The 20,366-nt window shown below is 40.2% G+C and overlaps 1 protein-coding gene across 10 annotated transcripts in view; it reads right to left on the bottom strand.

Annotated features, from left to right (window-relative positions):
• Positions 1–20,366, bottom strand: part of MCF2L2 (MCF.2 cell line derived transforming sequence-like 2) — a 157,726-nt gene that overhangs the window by 20,878 nt on the left and 116,482 nt on the right. For all 10 annotated transcript variants that reach the window (XM_021543705.4, XM_021543715.4, XM_085587250.1 and 7 more), the window contains exons 16-25: positions 20,300–20,366; positions 19,061–19,176; positions 17,702–17,771; positions 12,908–13,000; positions 12,308–12,400; positions 9,987–10,112; positions 5,795–6,016; positions 4,437–4,529; positions 3,958–4,036; positions 821–893 (exon numbers count right to left, since the gene is read on the bottom strand). In XM_021543705.4, the coding sequence (XP_021399380.2) occupies positions 821–893; positions 3,958–4,036; positions 4,437–4,529; positions 5,795–6,016; positions 9,987–10,112; positions 12,308–12,400; positions 12,908–13,000; positions 17,702–17,771; positions 19,061–19,176; positions 20,300–20,366 (1,032 nt within the window). The remainder of the gene's footprint in view (positions 1–820; positions 894–3,957; positions 4,037–4,436; positions 4,530–5,794; positions 6,017–9,986; positions 10,113–12,307; positions 12,401–12,907; positions 13,001–17,701; positions 17,772–19,060; positions 19,177–20,299) is intronic.

Below are 20,366 nucleotides of genomic sequence, written 5' to 3'. Positions count from 1 at the left end.
CAATAACCCAGCATTTGGAGCAGGAGCACTGACCTGTCCTTTTCTGGCACAGTTGGCAGAGTGAGGACAACAAAAACTTAATTTTTCCTTTGGTTTAATCCACTCTAGGACAAATAGCTGATCACATGGCCTTTCTTCCTGGAGTTAATTTTCTGTTGACATATTTTGTCTATAATATGTGGCCTGGAAAATCTCACTTTAAGAGCCTTAAAAGAAGGACACACATCTGGATTCTTCTAAAACATTTTTGTGATTGCACTTCATATCTTACTGGAATAATTTTCTCCTATCCCCAGGGTGGTTCTGCTGAAAGATTTCCACCCTTGAACCCTAAAAAAAGTGAATTAACCAAGCCTAGAGAAAATATGGTGCAGGATTAATAGCACTACATCTGTTTAATATTTCTTGCATTGAGTTGTACAACTCTCAAAGGCTGGATTTAACCAAGAATATCCTGGCTTAGTTGAGTTTGCTAAAATTTTACAGTGATGTCCCATGCCAACTTACATTAAACTTGCCCAGCAACTGGGTCATTACAAAACTTTGCTGACAGCTCCATTTAAGATCTTAGAAATGTTCCAATACTTTTGTCTAAATTTGAATTAATCTTTGAAATTAATTCTGAATTCCTATATCACTTCTCTCTTGAGCAAACCTTTATCTGCATTTATGTATCTTTAGAAAATTTGAAGACAATTGAGTGAATTCATACCCAGGAAGCTAAACACAAAAACCTATTAATTTATGTACTGCAAAAGCACAAATGCAAGTTTGTGCAAAACAAAACATGGCCCCGATATGTCAAGGCAGCTGTGGTTACCTGCTTGCATTGGAGGAATCCATTGGTGCATGATACACACTCTCAGTGATTCTTTGGTGCAGTTGACTTGCTTCTGTTAAAGAAAAAGTAAAAAGAAGTTGCTCCAAAATGTGTAGGTTTCCTCTGTGTTTATGTAGAAGGTGGAGAAAGAAACAGGAGAGGAGAGATTTTGACTGCCACTGCAATAAAAATGAAATGCTTGTACTTTAAGAGAAAAGCGTATTAAGACCTTAATGAAACCTTTTAGCTCACCAAACAACTCTTCTACTCACAATTTTTTACCACAAAAGAGATTTCTTTCCCTGTTACATTCGGTTTCCTCTGTACCTCTTCCTAGCTAACTGCATGATATCGATCTGGAGAATGGACATAATGGCCTTCTTCCCAGAATACAAGTTGTGTGGCTCACAGCTTTGTCTGGATTTAGCAACACATGTCCATCAGTTCTTTTGCATATTCAGCCACATAACAGAATATACTCCCATCTCTCTGCAGAATGCTTTTGCTCAGCATCCTGGACAAAAAATAATCAGAAAATGTTATTCATATGCCACTTATTCACTCTTTTTCCAGGGCTGCAAGGTAGCAACAGACTTGTACTTTGTCCAGTCAATGCTGAGTGAAGAAAGATTTTAAGACAATTGCTCAGACCCTGGATTTCAGGAGAGTCAAACACTGAGAAGTGAGGAAGTAATGAAAGGAGCTGCTTTCAAAATCTCACATTGCTGAGATCCCTGGGCTATTTCACTCTGAAAAAAGATGAACCTCCTATCAGTGGAAGAGAAGTGATAAGGGGATGGGGCAGCACTGAAAGATTAAACCCATCCTTTGTTGGTGGGGTAGAAATGTCCATGCTGGCTGGGGAGTCAGACATAGCTCCATTCCTTGTTTGACAACTGATTCATGGCCTTACACAAATCCCTGAAGCTGTATCAGTAATTCCTTTGCCTGCAAGAGACAGCTGAGTTCTTGGGGATTGATGGGGCAAGGTGTTGCCCAAAGCCTGGTTAGCATTCCATGCTCACTGCAGTGTCTGAGGGGCTGGGTACACAGAGAGCGTTTGGGCACGAGTGACCCATATTTTAAACTATTTATCCCATCCTGTGGCCAACTTCTCTGCCCCTCACTCATTCACCTCAGCTGGTTCCTTTCAACATTCCAGCCCCCTGTGCAACTCCTGACAACAGTCATTAAAAACAGCCAAACAAACAAATATATCCCTCTTCCTTCTCCCATTGCAATGCTAAGTTGTAAAAATATCCAGTCTTGGATTAAGGCCTCTTCTTTTATGAGTCATTAGAAAAAGAAATTTTAAAACCACAGGACAAAGCATGTGCTTCCTGACATCAGTTATTGTAGTAAGGGGTTTGATTCATGTGATCTTTTGGGAAAAGGCAAATGGGAAGAGTTGCAATAGCATATGAGATACAATTTACACCCTCTGACTGGTGTTCTGCTGGATTCACAATAAAGGAAAGCTTGACTTTACTCATAGAATAGGATGAAAGTCACCCTTGGATGGTCTCAAGACCAGACTGAATAAAGTCTTGAGTAACCTTGTTTGACCAATAACTGACTCTGCTCTGAGCAGGACCTTGGACTGTGATGTCCTGAGGTCCCTTGAAACCTGAAATATTCTAGAATGGTTTGATCTTAGGGCAAAACAATAAAGAACATCAAAATATAAATGCTTCAATCAGTCTTGATTCCTGTATATTTTTCTCTGGAAAATGTAAAGTAAATCTAATAGCTGATCTTGTATCCTATAGAGATTTCATAAATGCTCAGGTGGGTAACATACAAGCTTAATTTCCTTTGCCTAGAAACAGAAATGGAGGACTAACACTCTATCCTATTAAATATGTACATTTACTCCATTAGCAACTCTTTGTGGTAGCCTAAGTAACCACCTTTTATACTTCAGAAGCAAATGTTACAAACCATATCAGAAAGTCTCTAGATTCAGTCTTGAAACTGCACTAACAAGAATCTTGAGGTCTTTCCTCAGCAGTTCCTGATGAGCTAATCACAGTAAAATTCAGAACAAAAAGGAGAAAGGATGAAGACAAGATCAGTAACACAAGACCAGAATAGTAAACATTGTAAATAAGTGTATTGTTATGGGATGGATTCAGTTGCTGAGGCTAATGTTCATAATTGTTTCCCTGTACCTAAGGAGGATGCAAGATCTCATTATCTTTGTGAAACAGGCAGTGAAAATAGAGCTGACATCTAAAGTTAAAGCACAGACACATGTTTCCACCTTGGACAAAGTCTGCTTAGGAATTTGAAGGATGTGGGTGGAGAGGCTTTACTTTAAAGAGAGAGGAGTGTATGAGAGAAGCAGAAAATGACAGACCAAGGTGAGAAGCAATGCCAAGATTCAGGAAAAGTCTGTGGGATTTTTTGTCCTAAGAGAATACATAGCATCTATGATAGCTATCATCATTATGTTCTTTTACTATCTGAAATAACCTGACTGAATTTTGTCTGTCTGGGATTCAATATCTCATATAAAAAAGGGTGTCATTTTCTTAGGTATTTAGGAGGCTTCAATCATTCATGGTGTTGAACACATCACAAATCACCTTCATAGTGACATCTCAGTGAGAGAGGGAAGTGTCATGAACCATGTTTTACAAGGAGGTCACTAAGATGGAAAGATGGGACAACTGACATTTAGAACATAAGGTGGGTGACTAGATTTGAAACAAAACCCCTCAAAACCCAAACAAAACAAAGCAAACACTAAGGCAGAGGAAGACAGTTGCTGTGTCCAGTTATGGATGTGGAAGGAGACCTTTTGATCAAGGAGACACAGAGTGCACACCCCATCTCCTCACATGCTGAGGTAAAAGGATGCTTCTGGAGTTGTGGCTTGAGAGGGACAACAGAGGAAAACCATGTTCCTTGGACTAACTGTGAATGGAATAGTTATCCCTGTCACTTATAAAAATCCAAGGAATGTTCTTTGATCAGGACATGGCTTTAAATCCCAGTAATGCTGCAACTGCCCAGCTGGTCCTGGCTGGCTTCACTGGGGGTACTGGCTGGCACTGTAAGCTGCCCCAGCCCCATACTGTCACACACAGTTACAGGGAAGGACACATTCCCAGCTGCTGCTCTGTGAGCCCTACCTCTGCATGCCTCCAGCTGTCCTGTCAGGACTTTGCGGATCTCTGAAATCCAGGTGTTTTTCAGCTCAACAGAAGATGCCTGAGAACAAAAGAGGACAAGGCAAAGCAGATCCATTAAAACATGCTGCCAGTCACAGGGCTGCCCTGACCTACACTGGCTTGCCAACAACTGGAACACTGTGGCCAGCTCTGAGCAAAGCAGATGCTCCTCAAGATGGAAAAGTTACCACAAATCCAAAGTCCTGTCCTTGCTTTTCTGTCCAGCATTCCAAGGAATTTTCCATTAATTTATTTCTTCTTTTGGCCAAAATCCTGACCATTTTCCCAATAAATTAGCCATTTCAGTGCCTATGAAAGTGCTTAAACAATGAAGCTTTCAATGGCTATTGTTTCTGGAGTGTACAGGACAGTGAATATTCTTAAAAACAATTCAATTGAAAGGAAGTATAGCCCTTGGAAACAAAAAGGATTGTCATTACCTGAATGATATAGACTTCTTCTCTTCCATTATACCAGATCTCAAACTTCTTATTATCCCCTTTTACATTTTCTGTAATGCCCACAGTGCTCATCTGTTTCAAAATAGAAAACAAGAATCTGGAATCTGGAAAATATCAATAGTCTTTAAACTTGATCCTCTGGGAAGCATTTTTTTAAAGGCTGCATTCACTTCTGACACCTTTGGGAGTCATTAAAAGTAAAATTCAGAGCATGTTATTTCTCAATATCTAATTTTTCATTAGTGTTTTTGATTGCTAAAAGGGAAAAAGAATGTTAAAAATTAACCCAAGATAATGTCTGATCTTGAATTTATCATCTTTTCTTTTATTGCTTGATCTGTGGATCAGTTTTCAACTCCATCTTGGCTCTTTCTCACCTTGACAAATTTTCAGTTTTATAACTGTTTTTTTTCACTTGCTATCACTGTCCTGTTGAGGTGGGAGAGAAAGAGGGGTGGAATAGGACTTTGTGAGATTTAATGAGCAGTCTGGAAATCCAGAAGACACAAAAAATCTGAAGGAAAAAAATCCTAGATTTCTTAAATGAAAAATTTTTAATCACAATCTTGAAGATCAGCTGCTACTAACCAACTTCTCATCTTATTACTGTATTTGCTCATGCCTCTTGGTCACATTCACATCAGCATTAATTTAAAGGTTTAGACAGTGTTCTGCCACCATTCCTTCTATCTCTACAGGATGAAACTTGAAATGTTTCTATGAATTGGTCCAAGCCTTGAAGCAGGTTCTGTTACAATTCCTGTCTGGGGACCCTGAAATAAGTTTGGAACATTACACTTGATGATCCATGTTAGCTGGTTAAAAGCCACAAGTGTCACACCAATGTGCTTAGAGGGAAAATGTGGCCTACTTGTGATTGGCACACTAAAATGTCCTGACTCATATCTGGAAATTTCACTCTTGCAAATAGAAGGGCACTTATACGGCACTGATTCATCTGTAGGTGTTACTGTCACAGAATTTGCTCAGCTGGGCCAATAGTAAAACTTGCCATAGAACTGCACCTGGAGGATGCCCATAGGCAGAACAATGAAAGGTGTGGGTCCATTCAGTCTGGCATCTCTTTATGGGACACTGGGCAAGAACACACAAAGTGCCCCTTTGTATCAAGTTGCAAAGAGCAAGGTTCATATCTGCACTTACAGGACACATGGCTTGGTCTGGCTCCAGCCCAAAACTAAATGGGAGCTGTCATTTACTCTGGGGTGCAAGACAGCTCCAGCTATGTGCACTTCTTCAAATCCCCATATGGACATATCCCTGTCTGTAAGAACACCAGACTTATTTCCCTCCCCCACCATTACTGCATTTATTACCTTTAATGAATTTTTAAAGCTGTATGAAGCTGTCTTCTCATGCCCATCAGTGTTCTCCTCCCGTTTCTTGCAGAAAAGTAGCATCTTTGTATAGAGGAAGAGGTGTCTCTGCATTGGTTTGAATCTAGCCAAGTCCTTCACCTTGTTGTGCCCCTTCTTGTGGTCAGTCCATACGTTGAAGGAACCCTGCATCAACAGCTTGCCAAGCTCACTGACATCCCCCTAGCCAGCAAGGAAAAGAGAGAGCATATATCACACTCAAACCAGGACAGTCCCAAGCACAGTTCATTGCTCTGGTGGTGTCTGAGGTTCCAGGCAGAGGCATCCCTTGTGTTGGAGAGTGCACATGTCCCCTTGCTAAGCCTGTGTGCTTTGTGCCCACAACCATTAACTCACCAGTTTCCATGTCCATAATTCCCAGTTTGTCTCCCCACTCATAGCTGGCATTTAAGATCCGTCTCAGAATCTCTTTGGATGTGACACACAAGCTGTCCCCTCTGGTCACCTCAGAGGAAGCTTCTTCTGACAAAACCTGTGTTTCAAGGCCCCTGACTCCAAGGCAGTAGGAAGGGCCAGTGCAGTCCAATACCCGAACAAAGGCTTTGATTCTGGAAGATCCAGTTTCAGTTTCCACTCTTGTACAAGCTTCCTCCATCCCTGGGCAAAACTTTGAAAGAGCTTAGATGCCTGAAGTCACGGATCAGTGCCTAGAGCTGTGTAGGTACGTAATTCCCTCCTGTTTCAAAACAGTCTTTACAAGCTTTGTCAATAATTTCTTGGCTCACCATCTATGCAACACTGCACAGCCCTGGGCAAGGAGGGAGTGAATGCACCAAGAAGCCATAAAAGTACCTGAGGGAGAATGAAACCAGGCAGGAACAAGACTTTTCTAAAATAAAGCTCTTGTCTGAAGACCACTGATGGGAAAATACTTCAACTTATATAAATATTAAGCTCACATGTCACCAGAACAATCCCATGTTAAGAATGGAGGAACATGTGCATATAAGACACGGCAATGTCTATATGGTAATGGGATTCAACAAATAATGATAATCATACTTATCTTAGCACAAGTTTTCCTAGGAATGCTTTGTATAATAAGTTGAGGGAATAAGCCTAGTGCATTATTAAAGTACTTACTTTCAACATTTGCATGTTCTGTTGATTATAAGGTGAAGACGTTGGCTCCAAGTAGGAATGTCTCATTTCTTATACTAAGAATTGCAACCTGTTCTCCCTCTCACTCCCCCTCCTCTACCCTAAATTCAACTGCAAAACCAGAGCTTTATTAGGTACTTTTACACTCTATGTCAGGGTATTATTAGACTCTCCAAACGATTCAGAAAACCTCAGCAATTTAGATAAATCTGTCATCTCTAATATCTAGATTGGATATTTTCCTTGTGCATCCAGGATTGTGCATGTTTTTATTTATATGTGCATGTAGCTATAAACTGCAAGCCTGTGAAAAGCACATTGATATGCAAAGCTAAATTTAAAAAAAAAAAAAAAAGCATATTTTCTACATGGTTCTGACAGTGGTGAGAGGTTCCTGTCACTCCACACACTGGTTAATACAGCACTGAGATCCAGAAGCCCAGTTCAACTCTTATGACAGGTCTGTCTCTCCAACCTTGAACCTGGGATTGGGATAATAGTGAGTGAAGTGGGAGACAAGAAAGAGACAGACAGGGATGGCAGTCTGCAGCAGTCCCACAGGAGACTTTAAACATTAGTCCACAAGCATTGCACTCTCTTTGGTGTAGGCAGCAATAGGGAGACACTGTTTCTGGTAATTTCTCCTAGTGGACAGCAATATTTTATCCTAAAGGAAGTTTATTTAAAGTGGAGGATTTGGTCACTATCTCAAATATTATTCCCTGTTAGAGAAATACATAATACCCCATGTTTCCCATGGAAGATGAGCAATACATATGATAATTTATAAGAATCTCTCATCATAATTCATGGACAAACTACCCAGGCCAGATTGTGTACAAACATTGAGATAATAGTAGGAAACATATCTAAATCTTCTGCTCTCTGAGCTTTATTCTACTTGTTTTTTTTGTGGTTTTGCCAAAAAATAAAAAACATACACCAAACCAACCCCAGACTTACATGTTAGCAATTTCTTACACAAGAGTTCAGCTCCTCAAATCTGCATGTGCCCAAGTCCAAGAAACAGAATGTGCAGTTGGGAGCATCCATCAGCTGTCACAAAACTTGCTTTCCTACTGACATAATATCCCTCTCTGAAAGGTTTTCCAGGCAAATATCTCTATCATGGATGTGTGGGAAAGACTCCACAAGATCGGGTGTGGTTTCATTGTCTATAGGAGGTGTTTATTTGGTACCATAGCTGAGCACCTGGGACAGGTGGAACAGGAAGAAGAAATTATTGAGTACATCCTCTTTCACCCCATTTAAAAATTGTGTAAAAAACCATCTCAGGAATGCTGTCAGCATTGGGCTAAACAGTGACCATGTCTCACTATGCCATGTTTTGCAGTTCAGCTAAGAAAGCAGAAGCAAAGATCTACTCCTTGGATTTACTATCTGGTACTTCATGAAAGGCTGGAAAATTCAAAAGCAGAATTTTAAAAGGAACAGGAATGTTCTGTTGAATTCCTGAGTACAAAACTACTCACACTTTAAAGCAAGGACAAAAGGATGACCTCAGCATTTATATGGACAGGAATATGGATAAATCCCCCTTACTCAGGATAATATGTTACCTTTCTTGGAGAAGCTCTTCTTCCCTTCCCTTTACAGAACTGTTTTGAAATCAATTTTTTGCTGAATTTCTCTAAGTACATACATTTAAACTGAAAAACACAGGAGGAAAGCTACCTTTCTCTTTGAGAATTAATAAGAAACAATGGAAACTGGGAGGCGGAAGGTGTGTTGTATCCATGAGCTTCCCATGTCCATGTTGACTGGTTCAAGTCTGCAATAATAATATACAGGCTCTAAAGAGTTTTTCTAAAATGAGTCTCTGAGACACTCAAGACTTAGCTATGACCAGAATGGATTAAGTATGTGCTGCTTTATTTAAGTTTATCAGGCTCGAGATCTAAGATCGTATTTATGACCCGTGGTGTTTCTCTGATCCACAATCACCACACCTATTCAGTGTTTGCTGATTCAGTGAGGTGGCCACTGCTTCGCCTTCAACCCAGTAGAGCTACTGCAGGCAGAACTCAGCCCAAATGTAATGCACAGTCCACATCTCCAGCTGTGCAGCAATGGATCTCCAACAGGCAATTAAACAAGCAAGCAGTTAAATTTATTTATAAATCATGTTGGCAGCAGGCAGGGGTTCCTCAGCTACCAGAAGCAGGTGCACTTGCAAAAAAGAGAACTATAGAAATCAAAACTCCACTCCCATCCTGATAAGCAGAACTCTTCCCACCCAGACATTGTCTGTATAGACCTCAGCACCTTCTCAGGAAGTCAGATTCCACAAAAAATGTTTTTTCTGGATTAAAGCCTGTTACTGTGATGTAAAAATTTTTTTAACAATACTCAGTATATTGTTTCTCTATTGACATTTTCACCCTGCAGCTATTTCAAAATGGGCAACCACATGATTCCCAGGCTTCATTTTGCCAGGCTTGTTTCTCCTTTATGTGTCAATCACTTCCACTTCTCACTTAAGGACTCATTTTATGTAGTCAGCACTCATTCTTGAAAGTCATATGACTTCAATGGAGCTTCTGCAGAGACATATATTTGTACCCTTTGATTTGTACTGTGGTTGTTATTTCACATTTCAGATAACAAGCTTGCCAATCACTGGCACAGATTCCATTACCCACTTTAAATGAAAGCCACATTTTTCTCCCTAAGTGCAAAAGATTTGAAAACACTTGAGTTGCACAGGAGTCACAAAGTTTCAGCAAATTTCTTAAGCAAATTTCTTAGCTCTGCCACACTTGTACCTGTGACCTACAATGAGTTTTGGGTGCAATTACTCAAAAGTCCTGCATTTGCCCCACATTCACACTCCAGCTCCACATGACAGGGGTGCTGGGATGTATTTTTGCTCATCACAACACATCTCTGAGTGACACCTTTCAGGAACATGTCACAGGCTCCACAAAGCACAGTACCAGCCATGGGCACAGCATGATCAGTGGTGACAGGAGCATGGGATGGCTCAGACCAGAGCAGGAGCAGCAGTTACCTCATATCCTGTGATTGCTATCTGGTGCATGGAATCATTTACTGATTTGATGATATCAAGCACCGTGGCCAGGGCTTCTTCCAATTCAGCAGTACCTTCTGAATTCTTGCTGCACTTCAGCATTTCCTGATTAAAAAAGGATATGGGGAATACTTGAGAACTTCTGATACCAGAAGACACCATAAGACAATCCTCCCTGGAATTTGTGTTGCATAAACAAAGCAGCAGAACTAGAGGAAAACAAAAGAGGAACAAAAAACCCCAAATATGACATTCATTAGGGTGGTCATTGAGGACACACATTTTGATCTTTTGAACATTTTCAAGTTTAAAAGTTTAATTTGAGACAGGACCATTCCGACATATTTACAATTAACTCCTTGCATGTCATAGAATTACATCCAGGGTTTTTTTTTTTTTTCTTCACATCTGCTAGAAAAGAAACTCAGTATAATTATTGCAGGTGTTAGACAGTTCCTCATTTTCTTTTGCAATTAGTTGCAAAATTAATTTCTAGTCTGAATTTGGCAGGTTTGACATTCTGCATTTTGAGTCTGCATTTTAATCCAAAAGCTGAGGTGCATGTGTTTCTGTAAAATAGGGATGCAAAAAGATAGCTCCTGCAAACCCCAAACAGCAGCAGTCTCTCCTCAAGTGCTTGGGTAACCAGGATAAGAAGATAAAAGCAGGATGCATTCCTACAGTATCTGCTGCACATTTTCTAGGATGAGGATGGATCTCTGTACAGTGAGCATGCTGCTTTTATGAGTGTGAGCATATTAGCTAAACTGATTGAAACCAGAGGGTTGCAGTAATTGTGACCCAAAATTCAAATCCAGTCTGCCCACCACTCAAGGCACACATCTTCTTAAACACTTGTTTGTTACCAATTTTTTACTGGCTTCCATTTTTGTACATTTTTAAATGCTCCTGCAGCCAGGGAAGGAGTGCACCATCCTCCCAGACCTCATAAACCCTGACAAAGTAAATGTCAATGCCAATGTGTTGTTGCTAAGTAGAAAACTGGTCTGACCAGCTTCAAACCCCAATGGCTGAGACCTGTTTTGCTTGAGAATTTTACTTCTTGATCTAATCTTATTTACAGTCATATTTCAAATTAAAAGTAAAATCTGGTTTACTCTTGTTTTCCTGGAGACCTTGACAATTTTTCCCTTCTCACAGAATAGTTTCAAGAAATAGAGTTCAAATTATTTCTGGACTTTGTTGATGTAAATCTGCTGGAATCAGTGAAGTTGCATCCTTGTCAATATCCATGTTCAATATTTGGATTCTACAGTTTTGCATTAAGTAAATAAGCAGTTCACAGAGATATGAGAATGGCCAACCAGGTCCTCCCATGGCTTATACTGGCACATTTTGAGCAGTGCCATAGTAGCTATTAGCAAGTTAAATGGCAACCTAAAATCTTCATTGCAAATTTCAATGCTAAGTTTCATGACAGTACCTAACACTACTTTAAGCCCAGAGGCTTGAGAACAGCATGTAATTCACTTTCATGACCTTCCCATAGGCAAAATCAGGAAATATTATTTTTGAGAACTGAGTAGATGGAGACAGAAATTTAAGCCACCACCTTAAAAAGGAAAAAAAAATGGTTTGAGTGTATATATTTTCTATTGCCCAGTTCAGAACAGAATTTCAAGCATGGACCATTCATGGTTCCAACCATTCAAGAGAAAGTTCACATATTCACCCTGTGCAAAAATGGCAGACAATTTGTTCCTGGCTGTGTCTTTTAAAAAGAAGCAGCAAAAGGGAGTGGCTCCCTCTGAAAGGTTTGAGTCACAACTATGGGAAAATATTACCTCGGGGACCTGAAAGAGTTTTGTTAAACAGGGACAGATGTTACAGACAGGATCTAAGGCATCAGTTCCTGTTTTCAAATTGTAAAACTATATACTGATACAATAAAGCCAAGCTCAATTTCTGTTTAGAAATAAATAAAACAATAAATAAGACAATAAAATACTATTTTAAAATATTTTATATAGAGAGACCTATAAATGTAATAGTATACTGCTATTACTTAGTACAAGTACTGCTAAGTAATAGCAGTTCCCAATTTAAAACAGATAGGGAACTATTGGGAAAAAGTCTAATCTAAAATCTAAAATCTAAAATAGATTGGGAACAGGAAGTCCCTGTACAAGACTGTTTTCTACCATTTACAACTAAAAAATGCTGAGTATTTGCTGAAGAAAAGAGTGAGGATTTATTTCCAGGGAGTCCTGACTGATATGCAATTCCGGAAGTAAAACAAGCCATACATTGGAATTTTTGCATTGTCATGGAGAACTTACTTTTAGCAGCAGCTGGTACTTGGTGATTCTCTGAACTGGCTTTAAGAGATAAGCATCAAGTGAGAGCTTATGATCCAATTTACGCTGACATTCCTGCAGGAGACAACAAGGAAGAAAAATAAAAATTGTGTCTTGAAACACAGGCAAGTCACCAAGATCATTTTCATTTGACAATCTGAAGATTGTATGCCTGTGAATTAATTAAGAGAGAAATTTGTTCCATCTGCATAGGGATTTCCGGGTTACTTATGCCACAGAGAAAATACACCTAAAGCAAGAGCTAATGTCCAGGTTCAACTTAGTGTTGAAATCTGGCATTCCCTGCTGATAAGATTGCAATCAGCTGGGATTTGCAAAGCAGCCAGCAATTTTTTGGTGTGCTATAGCCTGCAGAGTCAGGGTCATGTCCAGGAAATCTACCACTGCTCTGCCTGCCCTGTCTCCTGTAGAGAACACCTTGACACACACTGGGCACCTGCCATCAGTATAAGAAGCATGCAGGAAAGTCTGTATATTACTCTAGGTTTTCTAAAGAATAGAGATATATAAGGAAAATGAGCTTTGAGGGTCTTGCACTGCTAGTCTGCAATGAAATTCCACCTGAAAAAAGATGCTGTCTCCACACTGTCTCCAGAGAGCTTCAGACCTTGGTTTGTTCTGACAGTACTTTTCATATATTTGGAGGTCCTCCTTCTGCAAGAAAAGAAGAGTTTAGGCAAGGGGAGGAAAAAGAATCCACAGAGTATCTTTCTTGAATCACACTTTTTCTTATCTTTCATCCTAAAACATGAAGTAATTATTACATGGAACAACTCTGTATGCAAAAACATACTGAAACCACCAAACCTGCTTTTTACTTCTGATTAAGTTAAATACACCAGAAAGTGAGATTTGTTTTTTTTCCCCTCACTTTTCATACAAAGCAAGGAGACTGCAGACAGGAAGACACATAATCTAACAGCAAAAGCAGTATCTTTTTCAGGGAGGTGAATTGATGGTTTGGAGAAAAAAACAAAACAAAAAATAAACATTAGTAATTTAAACTTTATTAACAATTTTATTAACAATACTGGCACGGACTTTAATTTTTAATGATGACTAAGGTTTACCAATTTATCACACTTCGAAAATAGCGTCGGCTCTCAACAGTACAAGAACAAATTAAAAAGGAAGAAGTTTGTCATGTTGATGACAGGCAAGGGGAATGTGCTTAAACCCTGTCCTCTCCAAATTAGAAGTGGGTGGATTCACTTTATTTAGCTTTGACTACACTCCAAGTGCTCTCACTGAGGTCCATGGCAAAAATCTCCCCGACTTCAGTGAAAACAGAGACAATCTCTGCAAAAGCCTGGAGAAGGTGTTCTGAGCTCCCTGGGCTCTGTGGGTGGGTGCAGAGCTGGGCATTTCTCTGCCAGGTCCTGGGCTTGCTGCCTGTGCACTGGGGTGGCCACGGGGCTCCTGGGCAGGGTTGGCTGTGCCTGACCAGCCAGGAGCTTCCCACTTTCATCTGCACCTACCCTGCTGGATGTGACCTCAGCAAATCAAAGAAAATCAAAGAAAACACTAAATATCTCAAAATCTCAGCAATTCCTGGATCGTTCCTCTGCGCTTTCAGCCCACCAGGCAGTTCCCATACACTCCTGCTGCAAGAAAATCACTTCCTTCTATACAATTACCAAAAGAAATCAGCATTGCTGCTGTCTTCCTCTACAGACCCATCCTGACATCACCCTGATGAATCAGCTGGGAAATCAGAGCTGTGCCACCTAACACCACACTGTGTCAAGGATTATGCAATATAAAAACCTCTTCTGTTGCAACTCGATAGAATATTTATGGTGCTGTTTCAAAATAGGTGCAGTTTTCTTCACAAAAATATAATTGTTCACACATGTTGCCCTGGAAGGAAGTTAGCAGGGGATAAACCCCACAGAACTAAAAATAGCAACAAAGCAAAATCAAGCATTACAGTCTCATCCTAGCTCATAGAAATCTAACTGGACTGGGTAGGAAGAACAAAGAGAGCAACAGACAAGAGAATTATGAGGAATAAGAGAAAAGAACCAATTTAGACTTAAAGAAAAGGGACAATAACCAAAAATTTACCAGTAATTTGCCATAGAGGATCTACCCTATACCAGTGCAATCTTCTGTTGCCTAAATCAGTGATACCTGTTAAGGCAGATACTTACATATTTAATTACAGCTTTAAGTTTTGCAATAGTGTTAGGAATAGAATTAGGCTCAGACTTCAAAATACCAAGAAATAATTGATTGTCAAATTATTCAAATCCCAGTCCTAAATGTGCCACACATCTGTATTTTTACATGCAAATGCTCTGAGTTCTTGCTGGTACTTTTACACCACGCTCTTCTCTCCTATAAAGCTTTTCCCTTCCACACTGATTTGGATCCTGAGAGCTCTGTAACCTCCAATGCACGTGGCATATATACACAGTTCCAATTATCTTTTTGACTGCTGATTTAGGAATAATTTAATTAGTCTAGAATTTAGACCTTTGAATCCAACTCACAGGTTCCTGATCAGCTGCTGCTTTCCTTTCACAGGTAGATTCCTTTTCTAAATGCTTCTTTCTCCCTGAATGACCAAATGCCTCAAATGCTGGCTCCTATTAAACGATTCCCTTTTTTAAGGTTAGCAAAATGAATAAGTGAAGAGTGGCAATCCACAGTGAATCACTCCTGCCAGACACATCATCTGGCACATTCTGGTAAGCAGTCTGACACTCCTTTGGTTCCATCCTGGGCATTCTTGCCTTGTTTTGGTAAGATTTCCTTCTTCACAGCCCTTTGAAAAGCAGATAAGCACAGTGTCCCCCCTGTTGCAAATAAAACTCCAGAAGACCATTCTGCAAAGAATTCAGTGCACATCCCTCCGGTCTTTGAATGCTATGTAGTCCTTGACCACACAGAGCTGTAAGTAAGGCCAAGCATCTTGGTGATGGCAAAATAGCTGCCATGTGGGTAAAGTTGAGCTGGCTCACTTGTAATTTAGCTCATCTGAGGATCATGCCCTAAACAAGGTCAGGCAAAGTGGGAGGGAGAACAAGAAAGGCATTTCTGGCTCATCTCTTACCAGATTCTGCTGCCATGTTCCAGGAGACAAAGCCAGAGAGAGACCCCACAACCTGTTTTTCCCATCACCTGAGATGCAGGGTTCACATTCATGGTGACAACTGCTCAGGTGGCATTGGTGGAGCTGGGAGGGTGTGTGAGGACATGGCAGAGGAATGACTGGCAGGGGATGGAGTGACTCCGGCACCAGAGTGTCTCACTGCAGCTCTAGGGATACTTTCAAGCAGCTCTGGAATCAGGGCTGAAAAGGCCCAGTGTGATCAGACAGGGTAAAACTCTTCAAAGTATGAATCTAAAAAAACTGCCTGTTTCTGATTATAGGCCCAGCCTGCTGTTGTGGCAGGATGGTCACACCCATACAAAGGGGAGAACCTGCAAGAGTGTGAGTTTCCTCCCAGAGCTCAGCATCACTTGGAACAGCAGCTGCTTCTGTGTGCCCCATCATAGCAAGCACAGCCATAACTCACAGGGCAGCCAGAAGCCACTGCTCAGCAGGAAGGCATAAAAAGCTGCCAAATCATGGGGAACACAAACACACAACCAGACTTTTGTTTGTGCCTCCTAAAAGCAGTCCAACAGAAACAACACATTTCTGGACTTTATGTGGCTTCTTCTAAAAACGGAATATAAGGGCAGGAATCAAAGGTGCTACTGTGTGAACAGAGACATCTCAAGAGAGAAACTTGTGCTTTCTTAGTGTGAAATTTGAAATAGGGAGAAAGCAAATGCATGATTTAACCTCTTATTTGATGGATCTAGTGTGGTTTGATGAGGCCACAGAAACTGATGAGCTAAGGTGATAGAGGGGCTGGTTTTCTTTCAATTCATACCTGAACCCCAGCTTTAGTGCTGTTTTCATATTGGTATAATAGTGAGGAGAATTGGGTTTAACAGCTGTTTTTACAGAGAGACAAGCTACAATATTTAAATATGGAGTTTGAAGCTCCTGCAGAATCAGAACATTTCCACATTTCTATACCAAGAATTTTTATTTAGCTGCATTCTTTAGGGATATATGCAGCACATGGACTATTTTACATTTCTTGGGTTTCAGAGATCTGCATTCTTCAAAGACTGCTTTTCCTCATTTGCATAATGATTTCACCACAGTATTTTCCTGCCCAGCATGTGAATCCTAGGATAACAACATATGCCTTAGTAGTTCAATTACTCAAGCTCTAAATGCTCATTGTTGAACAGAAAATAATCCAATGGACATATAATCACATTTACACTTGTGTGATTCTCTCCAGCCTGTTTGTAAATTGGAAGCATACCTTTTCCAAGTATCACATGCTCAAATTCCCATTAAATCTTAGTAATGTTGCAGTGCTCAGTACCTCTGACTGGTTCATCCAAATGTGTCTGTATTTAATGTATGCTCTAGAAAAGCAGCAAATTCTACCTGTAGTATACAGCAGAAGCAGGAGGTACCTTTGACTACAGAGGACAGATTTTCCCACTTCTCATGCCACTTCTATTTCCTGTGCAAAACACAGAGCCTTATTCACACAGTTTTGTCAAACTCTGAAAGCAGCAGCAAACCACCAAAACTTTTTTTTTATTTTTCATTAGTAGGGCCCCTGAAGGAGTGCTGTATAAACAAGCACCTTTGGTTGTGTTGCAGGAAAGAACTAATGGCCAGGCTGAGTGGGGGTGGAGGGGGAAGAGGGACATCACAGGGAGCTCTTGGAGAGAGCTGCAACACTTGTGAGTCACTTCACAGCAGAGGGGAAAATCCCACTTGGTGAGTTATGTGGAGAAGCACAGGGAACCTCACAGAGCCTTATGGGGCTGGTGGGGTCCCTGCAAGGACAGCAGCAGACTGCTGGGACAGTTCTCGGGGACCAAGTGTCCTGCACTGTGCAGAGAAGAGAGAGATAAGATAAAGCAGGAACAGGATGTGTTGTCTGCACTCAGAGCAACCTGCTGTGACACCGATACTGTCCTCTGCTTATTTACTGCAGGGTGGTGTCTGGGTTACATCATTCTCCTGCTATAGATGTGTCTGATATGAAAAGTATGTCAAACATTTGGATCACTGTTATTTGCTGTTTTTTTTCTTTTAGATGGGACTTAAAATATAAATATAACAGCTCTTTTCCTGTCAGTAAACCAGGTAAAGAATCAGATATCACAATGCATGCTTGGTAACTGTGGCTTAATTTGGGAATATCTGCTTAGAGGAGCTTCCCTCATTCACAAAAGCAAACAGACTGAAAAGATGGGAGTAAATCTCTAAGTACTGTAGGGTAAGACGGTAGATATTCATTCAAACCTGAAAAAGGATATACTTACTCTTTTCAAAAAGCATCGGGCAAGAAGCTCAGGGTTTTCAATGCAATTTTCTATCTCCTTGAGGAAAATCCTGAGGGGAAGAAAAAAAGAGCAAAGAGTAATATAAAATCCCACTCACATTGTGTGTTAGCTTCTGTGTTAATCCAGCTAAAAGCCTTCATTTTTGTAATATGAGGATTCAATTGGGAAGGTAGCAGTTTTGACACACCAAGAAATATGTATTTTAGAAAAATGGGATGTGGCTGCCACCTGATTCCCTAAATCACAAATATTATCATATTTTATCTGCTACATCTGATTCCTCTGGCTGTTGAAATTAGTTTCCAATCTGTAGCCCAAATACCTGCTTTCCATTTGGGTATGAGGACTTTTCAGAACAGCTAGAAAAGACAGGAATGCTCTGTCAGACGCAATTGCTCAATCAGCAAGTAGTGAAAATATGGGATGTAATCCAAAGGCTTCTGCAGTGACAGTCAATGCACTAAACCTTTAGGGAAAGAAAGATTGGGCTTGCAAAGAGAGAGGAATATCTTTCTCCAAATGGAAGACACAATCTTTGAAAATAATACTAAACTGGAAAATAATATTTTCTACTATGTATTAACTACTCTGGCATAATATTAGGAGACTTGCAAAAGAGATTTTTAAAATTTATTTTGTTCAACTAATTATTATATCTTACAGGCAATTATTATTCAAAAGCGTTCCTAAATTCCCACTTGGTTACAGCCGGTTTTGCTTAAGCAAGTCTCAGAAAAGCAGGATATTTATAGAAGTTGCCTTGAGATTTGTGTTTTGAAATCCAATTGCAGAAGGATTAATCTTGTTCATAATTGGTATTCTGTAGTTAAGGGCTCTGGATTTCCTTCTCCACAGTATTGACATGGCTTCTGGATAAGTTTGTGATCTTATATGTGGAATAAAAAGAAAAGTGGTATCAAATATAAAACATCTTCTGATCTGATAACAGAAATACAGGACAAATAAGCTGAACACTAAAAAAACTTCCTCACAGAGGTGTCTTGCGAGGCAGAAAATATCAGGATTTAGTCCTGTGACATCTACCAGTATACCAAGAGAGGTGGTAAAATACTGACCACAAGGGACATTCTAAATGGATCCTGCCAGGAGAAATCACTAGTAAATGCACAAAGAGTACAATCTTCACCCAAAAAAAGATGAAATATATTATCTTGGAGGTGTTCTCTACACATGGGTTTTACAGGACACACACAGAGATGGAGTGAGGATAACTTTTCCTGCCAGTGTACATGTGAGCATGACAAAGCACATGACAGAAAAGGATTGGATGTGATGGTGGCACCCAAGGATGCAGGACAACCACCAGTTCCCATGTACCTGTTGTGGAAATAGTAGATTTCTGGGAGGTTCCCAAAAAGAATTTCCTTCTTGTTCTGAAGTGCAGATGGAATCAGATGTACTAAATTGGGGTTGTCCATTTCTGAAGCGTACCCCTGCAGGGGAGAGTGGAAAATAAAACCAGCCTGTTTTTACCAAGGAAGAAATACTGTATTCAAGGCACTGGAAAGCCCCAAAGTTCATGTGCTTTTATTATCCACAGAGCAAACAAAGCTTCTTCGATGCCCATTGCTTTGTTGCTCCCATGAATTCCTGATGCTTCTGATTTTCCCCAGAGATTTCACCCTGTAACTGTGCAAACACATTTTAACCACAAATGAAGAGGTCAGGAGGTTAAGAAAAAATAGACAAAATTATGTGCCTAGGATTCAAAAGCCATTTGGGTCATGTAGGGATGGAGACTGCTAAGACTGACAGACAGATATCTTTCTGCTACCCTGCTTCATTGCACAAGAGTTAGTTTGGATTTATTTGTTGGATTTTTTTGTTTGTTTGTTTGTTTCTTGTAAAAACTGTATTGTGTTTCTTCAGTAATAACTTTGAGAAAAGAACATTCAAATTTTAAACTCAAGAGTAATATATCAATTACCAGAGCTGCCAGTTCCCATGGAACAAATGCAATAAGAATCAACCACAGGTCCCCAAAGTCCCACCCAAATAAAAACATGATTGATCCCTACTCAGCTTCTGTCCTCCCACAGACTGGGGACCTCAGATTCCACACACACTGAATGTGCTGGTATCCTATTGGTTTCAAAAGCTCAAGAATTATATTTTCGGCATGAGCTTTTTTTTCTGTGTTTAAGTACAACATGCGAAGAAGAGCAGGAGGGGTGCCTTCCTTTTCCTCAATCATTTTCCAATTGCAGATTCACAGAATTTAGTGTCTGGCCCCAAGAACTTCAAAGTGCTGCTTCTGAGACCCATTGGTAATATTTCAAAAAGACATTATTAACTCTTTCTCTGTGCATAACTTTCAGAACCATCAAATTGTCATTCTGTGGGCTTGGGCCAAAGAGGGTGCCTTTTCCTTTAAGGCCTGAGGAAGGATGTTCAAAACATCCTTCCCATTCTTCATCTCCAAGGCTGAGCTATCTTGACAACACAGCCTGTGTGTTATAAACATGAGGTGGGAGTGCTCAGCCCATGAAGGATGTGCACCTGCAGTGATGACTTAGAGGTTAAGCACCAAAAAGTAATTTCAGAAGAGTTTCTTACCTCTATTATACTTTGAAGTTCTTCTACATAAACCCGTTCTGTTTCTATCAGCTCATTGATTATGTGG

The sequence above is a fragment of the Lonchura striata genome, chromosome 9, assembly GCF_050655825.1.
Source record: "Lonchura striata isolate lonStrDom1 chromosome 9, ASM5065582v1, whole genome shotgun sequence".
Classification (NCBI taxonomy): Eukaryota; Metazoa; Chordata; class Aves; order Passeriformes; family Estrildidae; genus Lonchura; species Lonchura striata.
This window is presented reverse-complemented; position numbering and strand designations above follow the sequence as displayed.